General features: G+C 35.5%; 1 protein-coding gene across 3 annotated transcripts in view; it reads right to left on the minus strand.

Annotated features, from left to right (window-relative positions):
* CEP57 (centrosomal protein 57) overlaps positions 1-21,830 on the minus strand; it is a 75,373-nt gene that overhangs the window by 11,173 nt on the left and 42,370 nt on the right. For all 3 annotated transcript variants that reach the window (XM_007494984.3, XM_001367462.5, XM_056825116.1), the window contains 3 exons: positions 15,206-15,322; positions 12,814-12,891; positions 1,111-1,218 (listed from right to left, as the gene is read on the minus strand). In XM_007494984.3, coding sequence (XP_007495046.1) covers positions 1,111-1,218; positions 12,814-12,891; positions 15,206-15,322 — 303 coding nt within the window. The remainder of the gene's footprint in view (positions 1-1,110; positions 1,219-12,813; positions 12,892-15,205; positions 15,323-21,830) is intronic.

Below are 21,830 nucleotides of genomic sequence, written 5' to 3' on the forward strand. Positions count from 1 at the left end.
CATGGAAAAATACCCTTAATTAATTAATTAATTTTTAAAAAGAATATCAAGGGAATGAATGAAAAAAAGGAAAGAGTGAGAGTTTTGCAGTACCGTATTTCAAGCTATAGTAAAATCAGTAATTGTGAAAATAATCTGGTATTGGCAAGGAACAGATAAAGTACAGAATACATAGTATTATGACTAATAATTTAGTGTTTCATAAACCGAAACATAAAACATAAACTGAAGATCTATCCAAGCTTTTGGGACAAGATCTCATTATTTGATAAAAATTCCTGGGAAAACTGGAGAGAAGTTTGGTAGAAACTATGTATATGACCTTCCATCCACTCTCACTGTATACCAAGATAAAATCAAAATGACCATATAAAGGGTAATATGACAAGCAAATTAGGGGAACATGGAAAATTTTACCTGTTGAATTTATGGATAAGGGAAGAATTTATGATCTAATGAGCTGGAGAGGATCAAGGGAAATAAAATGGTTAATTTTAATGACATGAAATTAAAAAGGTTTTGCACCAACAAATCAATACAACCAAGATTAAAAGGAAAGCAGGAAAACTGGGGAAAAATTTTTCTAGCATAAATCTCTGACAAAGACCTTATTTCTCAAATATATAGGGAACCAAGTCAAATTTATAAGAACACAAGTCATTATCCAACTGATAAGTGGTCAAAGGAAATATTGAAAAACAATGATAAATGAAAGAGAAGCATGGAAAGATCTGAACTGATACAAAGTAAGGTATAGTCAGAACCCAGAATAATATAAACAATGCCTAATTCAAATGTAAAAAATCAATTTAAAAAATTTTAAACATTTTAAATAATCAAAGAACAAATCTGTCTCAAAGGAGATGTGAAAAGACATTTCCAATTTCAAGTCTGTGCAGAAAAGGGAGGTCCGCAAGTATTGCATGCTGTATTTATTTTATTACTTTTATTTTATCTCTTCTTTTTCTTTAAAACTACTATTTATTATATGGGATGGCTCTCTGAGAAGAAGAATAAAACACTGGGGGAAATTGTGGTGATGTTAAAAAGAGATGTAAGTAAGAACTTAAAAAATAAAAGAGGAAAAACAAGGCTTCCAACATTAATTACCTTGTCAGGCTGTTTTGTTTTCTTTTTCTTCATTCTTCTTGCATTGGCAGGATATGATGGTATCTTTTCTTCAAACAACTGTCTATTTGTTTCTATTCCAGTCTGTAACTGGGAAATATAAAAGGCCACAATTATTTTGGGAAGAAGTAGGAACTATCCTACAACCTGAGACTTGCCAACCCCAAATTAGAAAAGTCACTGACAATACATGACAATGAAAGAGAATAATCAGAATCAGGCACTAAAATGGATCAAAGCCATAATTATGCTAATTTATAAATCTATATCACAGTTAGACATATTTAGCATCTTATTGCTAACTGCCATTATCTACTATTTTTTTCTTACTCTTTAGATCATAGATATTTCACCTCTGTTATTTCCAGCTGCAGTTCTTTTTATCAAATTGAGTATTGAAATGAGCTATATTAACCCCAAACATACATTTGAACACTTTCTCTTCCTTATGAATGCAGAAGGAAATGTCTTCCTCTCTTTAAAAATCCACATAATTAAACTGTGTGCATAATAAAATAGGTAGCAGGAAAGAGGACAACTGGAGGTGAGCGAGTTTAGACATTTTCCAGTAGGGCTTTCCCAATATAACCTTTGACTTAGACCTCTGTTGTATTTAAGCCTTCAATTAATTGAGGCATTGGTAAATTTATTGCTCAATTATAGCTAGATGATTACATTGGATGGGAAAATTCAAAAGATCACTTGGTGACCTAGCATCAAAAGAAGGAGTCCTTACTTCACAAAAATGGGTTTAGCTGAGCTATTAAATTAAGGTGAGGGTACAGCCACAGCAAGACAGGATCTCAATTTCTGCAGGATGCAGGATGAGAGAAGGTGGCATATATAGGGAATGGAAGGAACAGGTTTGGAATCAGGAAAACCTGGTTCAAGTCCTGCAAGAACAAGTCACTTAACTTCATTATTCAAGGACCTTCCCCTAAGACAATATAAGCTGTTGTCTGTGAAGAACTGCAATGACAAAGTCTAAAAAAAAAGTTAAGAAATCATCCTACTAGCCAGCAGGCAAATGCCACATTGTGGCATTATGCCAGTTAATCAATGAGTATATATGCACTAAGTGAAAACTGGTCTTCCTGTTTAAGAAGATAATTTAGAAGAATACTTTGCTTTCTAGTTTATCAGAAAGGACACAGTATTCACTCCATTTGTTAAGTACCTACACTATACAAGGCACTGGGGATACATAGATAAAAATAAAATGATGGGAGTTGGAGAAAAGGATTTCCAGTAGTACAGAAAAAAGATTCAAAATAAAACAAAGGGGAAAAATCTAGAAACTGAGGAGAAAAAAGACATTAAGAAAGAGGGTTAAAGATGGAAGAATGTGATTGTGGGAAAGTAAGAGTATTCTGCCAAGAATAAGCACTTAATGTCTGTTTAAACTGAAGAAAGGGCCTCTAAGCAGCTAGAGCTATTTAATGAATACAAAGTTCTTCCTACTGAGGATGGGACAGAACAATCTGAGAACAAAGCAGTGTCTCTTTTTTCATGGGAAGATAAGGAGAGATCCACACATATTACTTAGACTGAGAACATTCACTACTGGTCCAAGAAGGAACAAAGAAAGACCTTTTCTTGTGGCAGGTCAAAGGTAGCCAAGAAAGTCAAATGTTGGCTTAACAGGAGTAAGCACAAATTATGCTATCTTCTCTAGTTGTCATTTGGATGGTAAAAAATAATCTCCTAAAACTTGATCATCTGGGGGCTATTATACTTTTTTCACTCATGCAGAAATTAATAATGCCACCACAAGGAACCTGAAAGACTCATTAAGAACTAGGAAGATCAAGACCAGAAATTAAATGATTTATGGGCCCAAGAGGTTATTTATTCATTCATGCTGACTTTAAAGAAGGTATTTCACATTTGCTTGATCACATGGTTTGATGGGGATGTGATAGGGCATGTAGACTCTAAATGATCACTCTAGTGCAAATAATAATATAGGAATAGGAAAATGATCAACGACACATGTAAAACCCAGTGGAATTGTTTATTGGCTACTGGAGGGGGTGGGAGGAGGGGATAAAAAGAACATGAATCATGTAACTATGGGAAAACATTCTAAATTAATTAATTAAATAAATAAACTTAATTAAAAAAAAAGGCAGTTTCAAAACAGAAAGTAGGATAAAGGTAGTAAACTGGCCAAGAAGTTAGTGCTAGAATAAGAGAATGAAATTTTTAGACCATGATCTAAGACAAAAGATGCATTCCTGGCAAGGAATAGGCTATGTCTGATGAGGTGAGGATACAATATCTAAAGACTATTATGATTTAAGATGGCTTTAAAATGAAAATGGCCAAATTGATTCTTGAGATAGTGTTAGGACAAAAGGAGGTTTCTAAGTGAAGCTGGGGGTTAAGAAAAGACCAGAGGGGATAGGACTATTGCTTGAAGCATATGAGATAAACTATATCCCATTTTGCTTCCACTTTCACTATCAAGAAGGATCTTTAGACTAAGAACAACAGAATATAGTTAACAAAGAATCAAAACTCCAGAAAAGTGCTAAGTGCAGGCATCTTAAAATTCCTGCCATGAATTTAAACCTTCAAGCCTGGATGTACCACACCTAAGTGTAATGAAAGAAGCTGTTCATGTAACTCTGAAAAACTGGAGAGAAATGAAGAAGTCCTTAAGATTGAAAAACAAATGTGGGAATTTTCAGAATAAAAGGATGGTGAAAGGATCTAAATTATCAAAAATCAACTGAATGAAGCAGGGGTTTGGTCTGCAAAAGATAAGCCTTAGTAAGGACCCAATAAATATCTTTAAATACTTGAAGGACAGTGATGTGGAAGGATTTCTCTTGTTACACCTGGCTCTAGAAAACCAGTAGCATTAGAAGTTATAGTTGTGGGGACAGGTAGGTGGCTCAGTGTATTGAGAGTCAGGTCCAGAGGCAAGAGGTCCTAGGTTAAAATCTGATCTCAGATACTTCCGAGCTGACCGAGTGACCCTGGACAAGTCACTTAACCCCCAATGCCTAGCCCTTACCACCCTTTTGCCTTGGAACCAATATTGGAAGGGTTAAGGAAAAAAAAAAGTTACAGTTGTTCCTCTTCCACATTCATTATACCTGAAATTCTATCAACTGATGATACTATTGTCAATACCACCTCATCTTCTTGCTTTGCATCTCATCTCATTATGTTCTTCTTTCTCAGTGTCCAAACTCTCCACCTCTTACAGTTCTTTCCAAGGCCATCACCACTACACTGGTGAACTAGTTCCAACTCTACATTGTCTTTTTCTCCTGAGGTTTTTGTCACTTTGTTGAAGAACTTGTCCTGCCCAACCTCCAGTCTTGGATTATTCCCTACTATCTACTTGCCTTTGCTCCTACTTACATGTTTGTTGAACAAAATTAAGAAAACCACAAAACAATTTTGCCTGAGTCCACTAGAAATTTATACTACATAATCTCAACTGGACCCTCAATCAGGCAAGGCAATCTTTTTACATCCTCCTAATCAATTCATTATCCCACTTACCTCAGGGGTTTTTCAAACCTTTTCATTCCTCCCTCAAACTTCTTTTGTTTGTCCTTTGCCCCACACTCTCATCTGAGAGACCTTCACTGAAAATAAGGACCACATTCATTGAAGCACCATCTTCATCTATCATTCTTTTTTCACATTAGATGGCTTCTGCTATCTTTTCTTCTCCTTCAGATCTCAATTGATATACAAATGATCTCATTTCATTCTATCTTCTCCAGCAGACTGATCCATTATCATCTTCACTCTTTGCTTTCTTGAATATTTCTGTCTCCAGGTTATTTTCCTACTACCTACTAAAACACTCATGTCTTTCCAGTCCAAAATCCTGACCCAATTCAAATATTCCAATAGCTCCTCTCCTGTATTGCTCTTCTTTTTTTGTGGCAAAATTCATGAGAAGGCTGCCTACAATTAATGCCTCCCATTTCCTTTCCTCTCTCAAATCTTGTCTTCTACTTTCATTATTCACTGAAATTTCAGTACAATTAATATTGCACTCTCTGAAGTTACCAAAAATCTTTTAATGGCCAAATTGAATAACCTTTTCTCAGGGCTCATCTAATCATTCTTTCCTTGATATTTCTTTCTGGTTTTCATGACACTACCTTCTTCTGTTTTTCATCCTATCTATTTCATCCTCTTCTCAGTTTCCTTTGTTGGATACCTTCAGTCAGGTCACACCTAACTATGGATGTCCCCCCATGCATATTTCTTGGTCTTTCCTCTCTTAGGGCTTGATGGCTTCCCACATCCTTCTACACTACTACTTCAGTTTGTGATTTCATCAGGTCCCATAGATTCTGTTTTCAACATTATATACATATGCCTCTCAGAGCCATTTATCCAACCCAACCTCTCTCCTGATATCCATTCTCATATCTCTTACTGGCTATTGCATATCTCAAACTAGATTTCTTGGAGACCTCTTAAACTCACTATGTCCAAAACTGAACTTATTAATATCAACTCTAGGAGCTTCCTCTCCCCCTTTTTAAAAAGAACTTTCAGGATATCACCACCCTTCCAGTCATCCAGTCTCACAATCTAGGTGTCATTCATTGACTCATTTACCCCTCATGTCCAATCAATTGCCAACATGTACTTTATATGTATCTCATTTGATTTGCCCAACATTTCTGAGATTAATAGTTATTACGTCAGTTTTACAGATGAAGAAATGGGCTGACAGAGTCTATGTGATTTGCCCAGGGCCACAAAGCCAATAAATGTTGGAGGTCAGATTCATGATCAGGAATTTCTCGCTTTATCTACCATGAAACCTAACTAACTCCCCTAGATGCCCAAACAATAAAAACATTTGATATTTAAACAGTACTTTAAATTACATTATCACACTGGAACATTAAACAAGGTGAAGATCAAAGAAGTAGATATGGGGGACTATCATGAGCACATCCCACAGATAACTTGGCTACCTAGAAGAAATAAGTGACAACTTCCTCATAGAAAACATAAAGTTAGCATTGGGGATAAGATGTGACAATGATGGGGAACACTTCAATTATAAGGATATCTATCGAAGCCTTCCCTTCTGATAAAATCAGAATGGGTAATAAATTCTTAACACAGAATTTTATCCTTTGGAAAATAGAAGAAAGCATAAGAGAACTGCTATTTTGAAACTGATTCTGACCAATAAAGTGAATTGATTTGGTGAAACAGTCAGAACCTTCAAAATTCTATATATACTATGTGATACTATACTTTACTACTACTATACTATATAGAGAGAATATATACTATACTACTTTGTCAACGAGAGATAAAGGAAATGCAGGGCATAATATAACCTCTACCTAAGACCTTGGGGGAATCTATCTCATAGTTCAAAGAAATAATAGGTAGGAATCCATGGCCCCAAATTCTAAATATAAAGACTGCTCAAGAGGCATGGAAGGCTTTCAAAGGAAAGTCTAGTGACAAAGTAAAAAATGATTCCAATAAAAAGATAAGTGTCTGATAAGACTAACATGGAACTATTAAAAATTACTTCATTGTGAAAAAGGAAAGATTAAGAATTGACAGTAAGAACAGGTAAATGAGAATGAGTACATAAGTGGCAGAGTCACATAAATAATTTCAGGAAAGCCCAACATGAACTAAATAATGAATTCCAAAGAAAACAAAAGTACAGTTTAAAAAGACCCCTGCTGGTGACCAGAGGAAGACTGAAGGAGAGAAAGGAGAAGGGATTAAGTACCTACTATGTCTAAGTACTGCATGAAGTGCTTCACAAATTTTATTTCATTTGAAAAGACTAAATTTCTGTTTGGGGTGGGTGAAAAGATAAATGGCTTTTTTTCTCTATATGTACAGTTACTAGCGATATTTTATGGTATTTTTTCTCTAATTACATGTAGAAACAATTTTTAACTCTTCCCTCCTCAAGATGGCAAGTAATTTGATATAGGTAATATATGTACCATCATGCAACACATTTTCTATATTTTATTGTGAAAGACAACATATATAGCACATATAAGGAAAAAAGTCATGAAGGAAATAAAGTGAAAATGGTATGTTTTAATCTACATTGATTCTCTCAGTTTTTCTACAGTGGTGAATATTCTTTTTCATCATGAGTCCCTTGGAGTTGTTTTGGATCCTTGAAATGCTAATAACAATTAAGTCATTCACAGTTAAAACATCCTATAATATTGCTGTTACTGTGTACAATATTCTCTTGGTTCTGCTCACTTCACTTTGCATTAATTAAGTCTTTCCAGGTTTTTTCTGAAATTGTCTTGCTTGTCATTTCCTTTGGCACAATAGTATTCTATTACAATCATATATTACAACTTGTTTAGCCATTCCCTAAGTGATCAACATCCTCTCAGTTTCAAATTCTTTGCCACCACAAAAAGAGCTGCTGTAAATATTTTTGTATAAATAGATCTTTTTCCTTATCTTTGAAGTCTTTGGGATACAGACACAGTAAAATAGTGGTATTGCTGGGTCAAAAGGTATGCAGGTATGAGGTTTCAAACTGCTCTCCAGAATGGCTGGATAGGTCCACAACTACATTTGGATATTAGTATCCTAATTTCCCCACATCCTCTCCAACATTTATCATTTCTCTTTTTAGTGATATTAGTCAATCTGAAAGGTATGAGGTCCTCTTATATACTTGATCTAAGTTGGATGCTTTTCTTTGTTCAGTGCCATCATTTTAACACCTGCTATAAGCACCTTAGTAAATGTGATGTTAGGGGTTTTTCAAAATTTCTGACTGATTTTTACTGACAAAATTCTTATTCTTAACCTCTTTGGATCTTTTGACAATATAGGCCAACCTCTTGATATCTCTTCTTTCTTGGTTTTTATGATCTGCTCTCTCCAAGTTCTCTCCTGTCTAACCATTCTTAGTTTCCTTTGCTAGACTTCCCCAGTCATAAGTGTGTTTTCAGTAGAGGTGTAGCTGCTGCCTACACTATAATTTCTTGAAGTCACAGGTAGTTGGGTGACAGGTAGACACCAAAAGTGGATGAGAGGCTTTGAAAAGGACTCAGCAAAGCCCTTACACCAGATGTGAAAATCCTTCTTGCATACCTCATACGCCCTACTTTCTTGGTAGACAGGGGAAACCTGGATGAGTAATCAATAGGCCACAAAACTATTAGTGATTCAGTGGGATGTCTACTTCAAGCACATAAAGACTTCCCCCTGAAGACAGGGCATGCATGCACTGGAGGCACAGAAGAGGCTGCTCCCCTCCCCATCTCCACCCTGCCTGGGGACAATTTTCACATGTCCTGCTCCCCTCCATCTAGCCACCTAATGTGAGCACGTCATCCCTCTGCCCTCTGGAGTAATGTGAGGGGCTCACAGGTGGCTGTTTGGGTGCAATTTGGGCACACAATTTCTAAAAGGTTCACCAACGCTGGCCTCACTGAATGGGCAGATAGGAACAATGTGTTCCAATGGCCATTAAGACAACTGAAGCAGGCTCTGTGGAGAGTTTAGAAATTGGTCAGATATTAAGGACACCAAAGTCATCTGTATCTTGTATTATGGGCCATCACCTGCTGTCCTAACTTTCATTTTGCCACAAGACTTGAATACTCTGGAAGATAGTAAGGCTGACAGCTCTGTGCAGTTAACTCTGCCTCACTTAAATCCAATTCTCATGCAAGTCAAGACCATCACTCCAAGATGTCACTGGTTCTCTCTGAAAATAAAGGAGACCTAGAGACAGGAGGTCCTGGGTTCAAATCTGACCTCAGCCATGGATTCAATGATTACTTTTATACAAATGATTTCCATATATATATATATATATATATATATATATATATATATATATATATATTCCTAACTTCTTTCTTTAGCTTGTCTGGTAACATCAACTAGCTGCCTTTTAGACATCTTAAACTGGATATCCCAAAGGTATCTCAAACTCATGTTTAAAATAGTAGTATTCATTATTATTTGTCTCTTAATGTTCCCCTCTTACCAAATTTCCCTATTAATTCTATCTTCCCAATCAACCAGACTTGCAATCTCAAATGTTAGCCCTGACTCCTCTCACTCCACACAGCCAATCTTTTGCTAGGTTTTGTAGAATCTACAATCTCTACTCTGTCATCTTAACAATCTCTCTCCTACACTTTTCCCCCTTCTGCCACTGCCAACACCTACCACCTTAGTGCAGGCCCTCATCACCTCATGCCTGAACTACTGACAATAACCTTCTTTTAAAAAATTTTTATTTTTATTAAGATTGATGCAAAACACACTTCCATATTTGTCATTGTTGTAAGAGCACACTCATACAAAACCAAAAACCCCAAAGAAAACTATATTGAGGTTAAAGATAGTATGCTTTGATCCACATCCATCTGATTCTAACACAGTTCTTTCTCTGGAGGTAGATAGAATTCTTTATCACAAATCTTTTAAGATTGTTCCAGATCATTGCATTGCTGAGAGTAGCCAAGTTTTCACAGTCGATCATCATACAATATTGCTGTTACTGTGTACAATGTTCTCCCAGTTCTGCTTTTTTTGCCCTGCATTTTTCATGAAGATCTTTCCAGCTTTTTATGAAATCATCATTCTTATCATTTCTTCACTAATATGTACCACAATTTGTTCAGCCATTTCCAAACTGATGGACAGTCCCTCAATTTCTAACTCTTTGCCACCACAAAAAAGAGATGCTATGAATATTTTTTTATAAGTAGGTCCTTTCCCCTTTATTATTATATCTTTGTGATAAAGACCCAATAGTGGTATTACAGGATCAAAGAGTATAAAGTTTTATAACCCTTTGGGCATAGTTCCAAATTGCCCTCCAGAATGGTTGGACCAGTTCACAATTCCACCAACAATGCATTAGTGTCCTAGTTTTGCCACATCCCCTCCAACATTTATCACTTTCCTTTACTGCCATATTGGCCAATCTCATCTCCAGTACCTTCATTCATTTGCTGCCATATTGGCCAATCTGATAGTGAGGTGGTACCTCAGAATTATTTAAATTTCTGACCATGTTAACTCTTTAATCTATGTACTCCTGTGGTCCCCTATTACCTCCAGGATCAAATAGAAAATCCTCTGCATTTAAACTTCACAACTTTTAGTCTTTCTCTGCTTTACCCCATTTAAGTACTCTACAATTTAATAATTCTGGTCTTCTTATTTTTTCCTTTCACATTACACACTCCATAGCTTAAATATCTGTGCCTTTTCACTCAACATCTCTCATACCTGGAATGCTCTCTCATTACCTCTGCCTCTTGGCTTCAAGATTCAGCTTAAATCCCTCCTTATGCAGGAGGCCTTTTATTGTTTCCAGATCTCAATGGTGGTTTCTAAAGGAGAAATTAAAAGGAAAAGAAAAGAACTGGACACTAAGGGTGTGCCCATCAATTAAAGAAGGGCTGAACAAATGTGATATATGAATGTAATGGAATATTGTTGCCATGTAGGAAATGATGAAAAGATTTTTTCAGAGAACCTTGAGAACACTTGTATAAGCTGGTGCAAAGCCAAGAGAGCATAAGTAGGAGAATAATTTGTATTTGAACAACATAAGAAAAGCAACTTTGAAAGATTTAAGAACTCTGATCATAGCAATGATTAAGTGAATCCAGATGATGATGGAGCATGCCATCCATCTCCTGATAAAGAGGTGCCATGTAAAAGTGCAGAATGACATACATTTTTAGCCATGACCTTATCCTAGCTGGGTGCTACAATGAGAACTGGGACTAGTCAGGAAAACTTGAATTCAAATCTGGTCACAGACTCTTACTGTATGTGATCCTGGGCAAGCATATTAATCTGTTTTCCTTGTTTCTTCAGTTGTAGAATGGTGATAATAACAGCCCCTACCCTCAAAGGCCTGATATGTGAATACTGAATGAAATAATATTTGTAAAGCTTAGCTGGTGCCTGGTACATCATTTGTGCTTAATGATTGTGTCCTCCCTTTCTGTAAAGATATGTTTTACTTGTTAAAAGAGTATTTTTTCTTTTTGTGATGGGAAGGGACAGATGGGATATGTGTTTGGGGAAAGGAAAGGGGGAAGTGATTAGTAACAGTGATGCTCTTCCAAAAAAGAAGATAAAAACATTTTATTGAAACATTACAGAAATGCATAGAAGAAAACAGAAGGATGCATAGATAAGCAGAAATGCTTTGAAAGTAATGAGTTTAATTTATCATATACTTAGAAAAAGTAATTTGTTGTTTCATACACGATACTCTTGTGTCCATATCCTTTGTATAGAGAAAATCTTTTCTTTTGGGGTTTTCAGTTGAGAATAAGTTTTTCTTAAATGATGTTTTTAAAAAAGGGGGGCTTTGTCTACTAGATAAGATCGCAGCGCTGACTGATTCAAGCCCTTTTAGGAACTCTGGCTAAATATGGTTGCTGATTTAGTTCCAACTATAGACCCCTTGAGAGCTCACCACTACTTCCGGGTAGAATCAAAGAAAACAGAAGATGGAAAGGAGTTAAGTGAAATGGATGGGACAAAGTAGGGCCAGTTTCTTGGGTGATATCTTATGCTGCAAGCTCTCTTCTGCCCAGAGGCAGGCCATGTTCTTAACAGTCTTGTCAACTCATAATCTCTATAAAATTTTTATGATCCTATAAAAAAAGGGAGATAATATTTGAAGAGGTCAGACATCTGAGGATGTCAAATCCAAGAGAGGTAAGAAGGTAGCCCAAGAGGGGCCATGGAAATTTTTTTTCAAACTTTAAAATGTGCTTGAAAAATCTTTTACTGAAGAAGAAGAGTATGGAATCTCTGTAACCACAAGTTTATAGAAAAATATTAGAGAGGAAAAGCTCGAAAGACTGGTTGGCTGGCATAACTTCCTCTAACAACGATTTAAAAAAGCCTAAAAAGTGATCAATTTTAATTAGTACATTTGAAGAGGCAAACCCTAAACAAGGTTATATTTCAGCAAGAGCTATATATAGGTAATCCTAGCAAGATTTAATAATGAAGCAAGAAATTGGATCTCCTTCCTATTACCCATTGATGTTAAAAATTGGTATTCCAAAGCAGTGTTTCAGTATGCTCCTAAAGTATATCTGCCTTGTGTAACTAGAATCTGCTCCCAAGAACTCTAAATCCCAGCATCTCATTTTTGTTCTCACATTATGTCCTTACACTTTGGAGATAGAAGTTTTTGTAGCTCTGCCCCTCTCTCTCTTTTCCCCTGATCATGACTGGGAAAGCTGGTTTTACGCAGGCTTTTACTTGTGTCCTTTCATTTCTTTTACTTCAAGTGATTACTAATAAATCTTATAAGATATAATACTTGGAGTTACTGGATATTAATTCAAATTTTACAACCTCTTTGGTTGGCTTATTAATTTTTCATATCAGTATCAGTAATATTTAGTATCAGTAGTTTTCTGAAATAATCATTCTTTATGGTCTAACTGGGCTATGGATGACCTGAATTTCGTACTCTGCCTCTAAAGCAACTTTTCTATAATTCAGAATAGGATTCTTACTATGTTAGAATTCTAGCAATTACTCGCAATGCCGCTACTACAGAAGAAGATCATTCTAGTGTCTTCTAAACAAGTAGACATTTTTTATTGAGCTATATATGCATATATAATATGATTTTTTAACAAAGAGTACAATTAACTTTTTAAAAAACTTAGATACCTGGGCTGCTTTTTCCTGCATACGTTTTCTTTCCTGTTCTTCTTGACGGAGTTTTGACTCTAGTTCTTGCATTTTTTTCTAGTAATAATTACAAAAGGATTAATGATGAAACAAGGGAATTGGATCTCATTCCTGTTACCCATCCATGCTAAAATATTAAAGCACAAAGGTGACACAGATGACCCATTGTTATTTAGTAGGATGTTTATTGGTTATTTTTCTAGTAGCAGACTGTGGGTTTGCCGTCTATGATCAATGGCAAGAATCTATAAGATAACTGGATATAGCTATGAAGGTAGTAGCATGTGACCAAGAAACAGGATCTTTCTTTGTGTAGAAGTATGTATATGGTCAATACCAGAACAGAGTTCTCAGTAGTGTTATAAATAAAAATTAATCTAGATTTATTAGTAGCGAGAAAGAGAGAAATAAGGTTTTCAGCCTTTCTAACTTAAGGTAAAAATCTGGTCCCCCATTTGTACCACCCCTCTTGCCTGAGAGATCTAGAGGTAAGAGTTCAGAAAAAAGCACCAGGCTAGAGACAGGTATGGACACAGAGATTGACTCACCTTCCCAAGTTGGCTTTTCAAACCTCTCTCTCAGCCCCTCCCCCAGATCTTTCCATATTCTTTGATTGGTCAACAGCCTTCATATGTCATGCTGTCTGGTTTACATGATGCTGGTGTCAGACACGATTGATTCTTATGTTCATCTACTGGGTTACACAAAATTAAAGCTGGGATGGAGGTCTCCCAGTTAACTTTACTTCACTCACATCAATGGAATTAGTGTTGATATTTGATACTGAAGGATCGGTTTACAATGCCTATCAGCCCTGACAACACTGCATGCTCCAAAGCTTCAGACTATTGAAATCTGCCTTTGGTTGTTAAATATTATGGGACTTTAACTGATATATGAGTCTGATTCCAGATAAAGAGACTGCTAATAAGCCACTGATCAGCTCGAAGAAGCATAGGATTCAAGGATGCCAACAACCCCTGTGCAGGTGGTGAATATTAATGTCAAGGCAGAGGACCTGTCTCAGGGGATTCAGGGAAATGGGTGTTCAGCAAGTCCTGAGGCTGGACTTCCCCGTTTTCTACCTTTTAGGATATGAGACTAAAATGTATCTCTATTTGACTTTAACTGTGGCTTACTATCTCTGTGATTGATGTAGAAATCAGACCAAGGGATTGTATTTCCCTTTTTGTCAGACTCTTGTCCCTTCTTCTTTAGGATGGCAACTTTTTGTAGTTATAGCTGTCATTGCTTAACCTGTCCTACATGCTTGTAGGATATAAGCTACCTTGATAGTGAATCAAGGACTTATTAAGATTTTAATTTATACTTATATACATATAATTTTAATGTATTTTTAAAATTTAATTTTCTCTCCTTGTTTTGGGGACAATTGATACCTATCAACCATGTCCCCCCTTCTCTTTCTTTAAATTACTCAAATTATAGTAACGCCTCTCCATGAAACATACAATATCTTTTGTGCTTTTATGCACCCTGGAGAGGAAATCCTAAATGTATTTGACTCCACATGCAGAATAATTCACTGGGGAGACTGATATGTTAATCTTCTAGAAAACCAAGAGTGAGGAGACTTAACACATTGTTCATGTTAAGAATTTCAGAAATCAGAGTGGGCGACTGTGTGAAGTAAAATTATCTAGGGAACCTCAACCCCAGCTTTAAACTCATGGACCCTAGTAATTGAACACAGGTGTCTTATGCCCAGAATCTTGGCACAGGCCTGGTAAGACAGTGTCATGGAAGCCCGACAGCATGATGTATAAAAGGCCATTGGCAGATAGATGGATTCGGAAAGATCTGGGGGAGGGGCTTAGAGGGAGATTTGAAAAACCAGCTTGGAAAGAGGGAGTGAATCACTTTGCTTCCATACTTTTCTCTGAGCCCTTATCTTATCTCTTGATCTCTAGCAAGTGGGATGGCAGGGTAGACAGCACTGGCTGCAATGGGGGAACCAGATTTTTACCTTATATTAGAAAGGCTGGAAACTTTTTACTCTATTTCTTTCTCTTTACTAATAAATATTTATAAATATAGGAATAAGCCTACAAGATTAATTTTTATTTATAATTTCATTGGCAATGGGCAATAACCAAAAAGCCCAGGAAAAATTTTATTCATTATTTTAAAAGATATTAACTTTAAGTGAACTAAAAAGGTTTTCCCCAATGGTCTTAGAAACTAAATCTTAAAATTAGAGTTAAAAAATTATTTTTAAATTTTCTTATGAGCCTGGTTATTTTCTCTGCTTAATATAATTTATATCCCTTTGGTTAGAGAAGAATACTCAGTAATTCTATTTTGCAAACAAGGAAGTTTTGTCTTAATGCATAAAAAACTATCTGCTGACCTCTGCAAGAGCCTGCATGGCAGTGAGTTTGTTATATTCCTGCTCAAGAACATCCAGTTTTTCAAGTTGATTCTCAACATGGATTTGACCCTGCTGCTGGTCTCTTTCTATTGAAACCTGGAAAAGAATAACAGAAAAACAAAACCATTTGAAAATATGACCATCAAAAGATAGAAATAAATGCATGTGAATGTCATAAAAGAAAATGCATGTTTATTTTCGCCCTGTTCACAAAAAAAGTTAACAATATATTTCTAATCTGAAGATAATTTTAACTTTAGGTAAATAATTAATAATAAGATGGAAACTGTGGGTTTCATTTAATGCATCACAGCATAATGGTGAGTATCATTTTTATTGAAAACCTTTTCCATAGGGCAAGGTAATATTCCTATGTCCTAACAGTGTGCCAGAATAATCAGTGCTATGATATATCTTAAGTAATTCAACAAAAAAAGGCACAGAACACATGCTTTCATTAATTTCTCTATAAGTCAGTATCTCAAGAATATTTTTTAATTTTTCTTTACATAATCATTTTTGAAAAAAAAAGTACAATTTCTTTTTATGCTAGTTTTGGAATGGGGAAAAAGATTTAAAAAGACTACTTCCAAAAGAGATGAGATTAATTAAAAAGTACTTGTTAAATCTCTTCAAGATAAGCATTATGCTAAATATTTGGGATACAAAAAAGTCACTGTCCTCAAGAAGCTCATATTTTATTAGAAAGAGACAATGTGTTTACAAGGTCAGGAGAAACACACGAGGAAGGTAGACACACAGAGGGTAAAGGTAAGAGACTGGAGCAGAATCTATTGGGATGCAATGGAGACAAAGAAGGCAGGAGTAGCAATCATGACCTCAGAACAAGCTAAAGTAAAAATAGATTTGATTAAAATAGATAAGGAAGATAATTATATCCTGATAAAAAGCAGCATAATAAATAATGAAGAAATATTGGCACTCAACATATAAGCATCGAATGGTATATAGCATCCAGATTTTTAAATGAGTTTAAGGAGGAAATAGTTAGTAAAACCATATCAGTGGGGGACCACAACCTTCCTCTATCAGAACTAGATAAATCAAATAAAAAAATAAATAAGAAAGAAGGGAAGAGAATGAAATGTTAGAAAAATTATAGTTAGTAAGATATCTGGAGAAAACTGAATAGGAATAAAAAGGAATACACCATTTCAGCAGCATATGGTACATATACAAAGATTGACCATGTACTAGGGCATAAAAAACAGCAAACAAATGCTGAAAAGCAGAAATAATAAACACAACTTTCTCAGATCATAATGTGATTAAAATCATAATTAATAAAGGTATATGGAGAGGCAAATTTAAAATTAATTGGAAAAATAATCTAATTCTTCAAAACTGGTGGATCAAAGAACAAATTATAGAAACAATGGCTGATTTCATTGAAGAGGATAATGAGGAGACAACATATCAAAATCTATGAGATTTTGCAATACTTGGGAAAATTCATATCCCAGAGTGCCTATATCAACAAAATAGAGAGGGAGATCAGTGAATTGGGCATGCAACTTAAAAAGTTAGAGAAAGAACAAATTTAAAATTCCCAGGTAAAAACTAAATTGGAAATCCTAAAAATCAAAGGAGAAATAATGAAACCGAAAGTAAAAGAATTATTGAACTAATAAATAAGACTAGAAGCTGGTAGTTTGAAAAAACAAATAAAATATATAAAATATTGGTTAATCTAATCAAGAAAAGAAGAGAATCAAATTAATAGTATCAAAGACGAAAAGGGTGATCTCACCTCTAATGAAGAGGCAATTATTAAGAGCTATTTTGCCCAACTATATGGCAATAAATATGACAATGTGAAATGGGTAAAATTTTATAAAAATATAAACTGTCTACTTTAAAAAAAGAAGAAATAGAATACATGTTTCAGAAAAAGAAATTAAACAAACCATCAAAGAACTCCCTAAAAAAAATCTCAAACATACAATCTACAGACTGAACATGGTCCACAATACTCCCTACTGTTTTCCAAACCAGATTAAAATGAAACTAGGAAATATTTAATAAAATAAGTAAAAATATAATAATTTAAAAACATTACATATTAACTAAGTCAACATGAGACATATCAAGATTCTTATTTCCAGTTTATTAGCTATATGAGTTTCATATCATTGCTCTATAGCTATTAGAACAGCTGTTATTTCATTAATCTTCCTAAAATATTGAGTTAAAAAAACAAAGTGTTCCATTGTTCAAGAACCTTTCAGTGATACTCTACATCACTCAATAAATTAAATCCCATCTCCTAGAATTAACCTTAAATCTATTACTCTTGTCTTTTCAACTTAATTTCTCATTATTCTCCAGAATGAGCCTCTCATTCAGATGGGATGACCCCTACCTAGATATATTGCCTTATTCCTATATTTAAGAATTTGATTTTGCCCCTTTCTCTTGGAATACCTTCCCACTGTGGGTGTAAGTCCATTGCATAATTCCTATACTTTTCAAAAGTGGAATTATAAAATATTATCAACCACATGAAAAATGTTCCACATCATTAATAAGAGAATTGTACATTTAAACAATTCTGAGGTTCACCCTTACACTCACCAGATAGACAAAAATGGCAAAAAATGAAAATGGCATTTCTTGGAGGAAATGTGGGAAGAACAAAGATAATAAATCTTGGTAGATCTGTGGTTCTGCTACTCATTCTGGAAAGCAACTTGAAATTATAATCCAAAAGTCACCGTATATAATTTTTGACACTATTACTATTGTAATTGCTACTGCTACTGTTGTTGCTACTATTATTATAAGCATATTCCCAAAAGAGATCAAAGAGGGAGGTAAAGGATCCATATGCACAAAATATTTATAGAAACATATTTTGGGGAAACTGGAACAAAGATAGTAGAAAGAGAATAAGCAGTTCTGTCTTAGCTCCTTCACATCCTTCCCTAAGAATGATGGACAAAGAATTTGTTATCAATTTTGATGAGTAAAGCCAAGAAAAAGTGGGTCATTTTTCCAGCACAGGGAAGCTAAGGAAGGCAGAAGAAAAAGCCTGCAAACGCTGGGGTTGGGGCTGGCTGAGTGCAGTGCATATAAGAAACAATAGCAGTAAGAAGTGGCAGACACAGTAGTGGGATCAGCAATAATGAGGAGCAGCCCAGTTCCAAAGGAAGGTAATTGGACTGAATACTTGGGAAGAAAAAGATTACCTAAAGGCCCTATACTAGCACTGTAAGCAGGAACAGTTGCCATCTGTCAACTCTGTTGCCCATTATACTCAGTTCCAGGTCACAAGTCCAAGGTGGAAAGGAGCTGACTGTGTTTTCAAGGGACCTCCCTATAAAGCACAAGGAACAAGTTCCAAAACAATAGCTGTGTGGTTTTGAACCCAAGAATAGAGTAAGTACTCAGTTCTAACCTTCACCCTGAACATAAACCTATAGTGGAATAAATCTGAGCAGGAGACCAAAACCAAGGTGGAGACAATAGTTCAGTAACTCTGACCATGCAAAACTTCCCAGGGGACTAAATGTTTGAATCTAGCAGCATGAAGTTCATGGAAATTCAATTACACACAAGTCAATAAACCCAAACTAGCCAGGAATTTTTAAACCAGGAGGACAATGAATAGACCTTTTCCTGAATCACCACTTTGGAAGCCAGGACCCAGAATGAGCTATGAAAGTACCAGAAGGACATAAAAGACATTCTGTTCAGGCCATTCATTCCCAAAATAGGTGGGCAGAGGCTAACACTAACAAAGTCCAAAGTCAAAAAGTAGGCTAGGGAGATGAGCAAGCAAACAAAAAAGGGAACCTGACCATAAAAAAATCTACTGTAGTGACAAAGAAGATCAAGAAACAGAAGACAACAATATGAAAACCACTACGACTAAAGCCTAGAACAAACCTTAAAGGAAAATGTTTTATGTAACAAGGAACTAGAAACAAAATGAATGCCCATCAAATAGAGAATGGCTAAAGAAAAATATTTTAGTATAGGAATTTAATGAAGTTACTGTGCAGTATACAACAAATTATGAAAGAAATGTATTCATAAAAACCTGATAAGACTTCTATGAATTGCTGATATAGAGTGAAGTAGGCAGAAAAATAATGCAAAGGAAAACAACTGTGGTAATCAATGCAATGAGTAAAGAAGATTAAAGAGGAAAAGATGCCTCCTACCTCCTGGTAGAAAAAAGGGGGACTAAAGGTACAGAATTAAAGGAATATTTTCAGATATGGCCAAGTTGTGAATCTGTTTTGCTTAATTGTCCTTATTTGTTACAAGGGGAGGCTTGTAAAAGGAGAGTTGTGAGGAAGAGTTAATGGGAGGGTAAAAGGAAGGAACAAAGGAATAAAGAAAGGGGGAAAGGAAGGAAGAAGGAAAATAGGGAGGGATGAAGAAAAACAAAGGGAGAAAAAAATGAAGAGCACTAACATTTTAAAACATGAAGAAATATAACTATCTGGGGCTGGCTAAAAATTGATGATTAATGGTACCAGAAAAGACTAGAAAAGAAGGATTAGTATAACAATTAGTAACAAAAATCAAATTTTCAATAAATCAGGAAATACAAATTACTCAACTACTGGAAAAAACTGGGGAAAAGTATGGCAGAAATTAGGCTTAAGCAACTGCATACTATATTCTATAAGATATTCTAAGCAGATATAAGACCTTAATATTAAAGATCATATTAAAAAAATGAATAGAAGAGAAGTAGATCACATACCTTTAAAAGCTTGGGTAGGAGATATATATTCTTTCTCAAATAAAGGATAAAGGCAATTACAGAAGACACAATGGATAACTGTAAATGTAAAGCTTCTACATAAATGGAAAAATTAATGTACCCAGGGCGAGAAAGGAAGAAGCAGAATGTGGGAAATCTTTCTATAAAAGTTTCTTTAGTGAGGGTTTGGTATTCAAGTTATATAAAGAATTAATTAACATCCATCCATCCATCCATCCATCCATCCATCCATCCATTCCCAAGTCATTCCCCAATAGATAACTGGTGAAAGGATATGAATAAACAGTTCTCAAAAGAAGAATTGCAAACTATTAAAAGTAGTAAGGAAGAATGTTATAACTCACTAATAATAAAAGGGTAATCAATCAATAAACATTTATTAAGTACCTACTATGTGTTAGGGACAGTGTTAAGCATTAGGGACACAAAAAGAGTTAAAAGACAATCCCTGCCCTAAAGCTTCTTACAATCTAATGGGAGAGAGAGAGCATTCAAACAAATATAAATCAAGCAAATAAACACAGTCAGTCTCAACATTCTTGCATTTGACTTTCATGACTTCCTGCATTTGTGAGATTTTAACAGTAACCTCATTTTCATTTTCATGCTGGCAACCACACACACTCTCAGGTATGTGCAGTAGAGAAAAAAATGAGGTGTAATGTGGTAATTATAAATAAAATAAAATAAAAAAAATAAAAAAACAGTTTATATCTGTAAAAACGGAGGAAAGTATTCCTAAGTGTTTGTGAATCTGCTCTAGAAAGTGCTAAAATAATCTCTGAAGTGCAAGATGATGGAATTGAAAAAAATGGAAAAGCAGCTAACCCCGGCACTTCCCTAACGAGCCTATGCTGCCAGGTTCCCCAGCAGTCAGAGAGTCATACCTGGCTGGGCTACTCCACCCTGGGCAGGAACCCCAAAGCTTAGACTGGGGCCAGACCTATAGTTTAACCACAGAGCCAAAAGGGCTAGTAGTAGAGATGGCAGGTTGCCTTTCTCCTTTTTTACCTTGGGTTCTTCTGACATCTGACCTTTCCTATCCTGTCTGGTGTTTCTACCTCTCTTCTCCTGCTTTTTTATAGGTTATTTTATATTTAGTGGCATGAGGAAAAGTGCATATTAGTAGTTTTGAAATGTCCAAAATCTAGTAGTTATCTGCACAGAAAAGATAACTGAAGGAGCTGAAGTAATGACCAAATGAGAGGGTAGATTAAGAGAAGAGGTTGTAGGATAGTGCCTTGGATTATACCTAGTGGGAGGTATGATGTTGGAGAATCAACAAAGGAGCGGGGGGGGGGGGGGGGGGGGGGGGGAGGGAGAGAGAGGGAGAGAGGGAGAGAGAGAGAGAGAGAGAGAGAGAGAGAGAGAGAGAGAGAGAGAGAGAGAGAGAGAGAGAGAGAGAGAAAATAGGTGGAAAGTATCCAGAAAGGAAGATAATCTAGGTCAGAAGTATCAATGCTGAATGTTGAATGGGGCCTACAACATTCCTGAGTGTAGCTTGAACCAGATTAAAATGTACTTGGGTAACAAAATTAATGAAAAAATAATAAAATGGACAGTATTTCATTTAGAAATTTAGTCAACATGAAGTCCTACAGGATACTTATATATAGTTCAGTGGCTGGTGTTTCTATCTAAGTTTGACCACTGATCTAGGTGGTCAACATTATTAAACACTGCAAATAGATCAAAGAGGATGAGGATTGAGAAAAGACCACCACAGCAGGCAATTAAGACATTATTGGGAAATTTGGAGAGAGGGGTTTGAGTTGAGCAATCAAGTAAGAAATCATAAAAAGACTGAGAAACAAGGGAGAGGGAGCGGTAATGAACATTGATAGC

The sequence above is a fragment of the Monodelphis domestica genome, chromosome 4 (genome assembly GCF_027887165.1).
Source record: "Monodelphis domestica isolate mMonDom1 chromosome 4, mMonDom1.pri, whole genome shotgun sequence".
In the NCBI taxonomy this organism is placed as follows: domain Eukaryota; kingdom Metazoa; phylum Chordata; class Mammalia; order Didelphimorphia; family Didelphidae; genus Monodelphis; species Monodelphis domestica.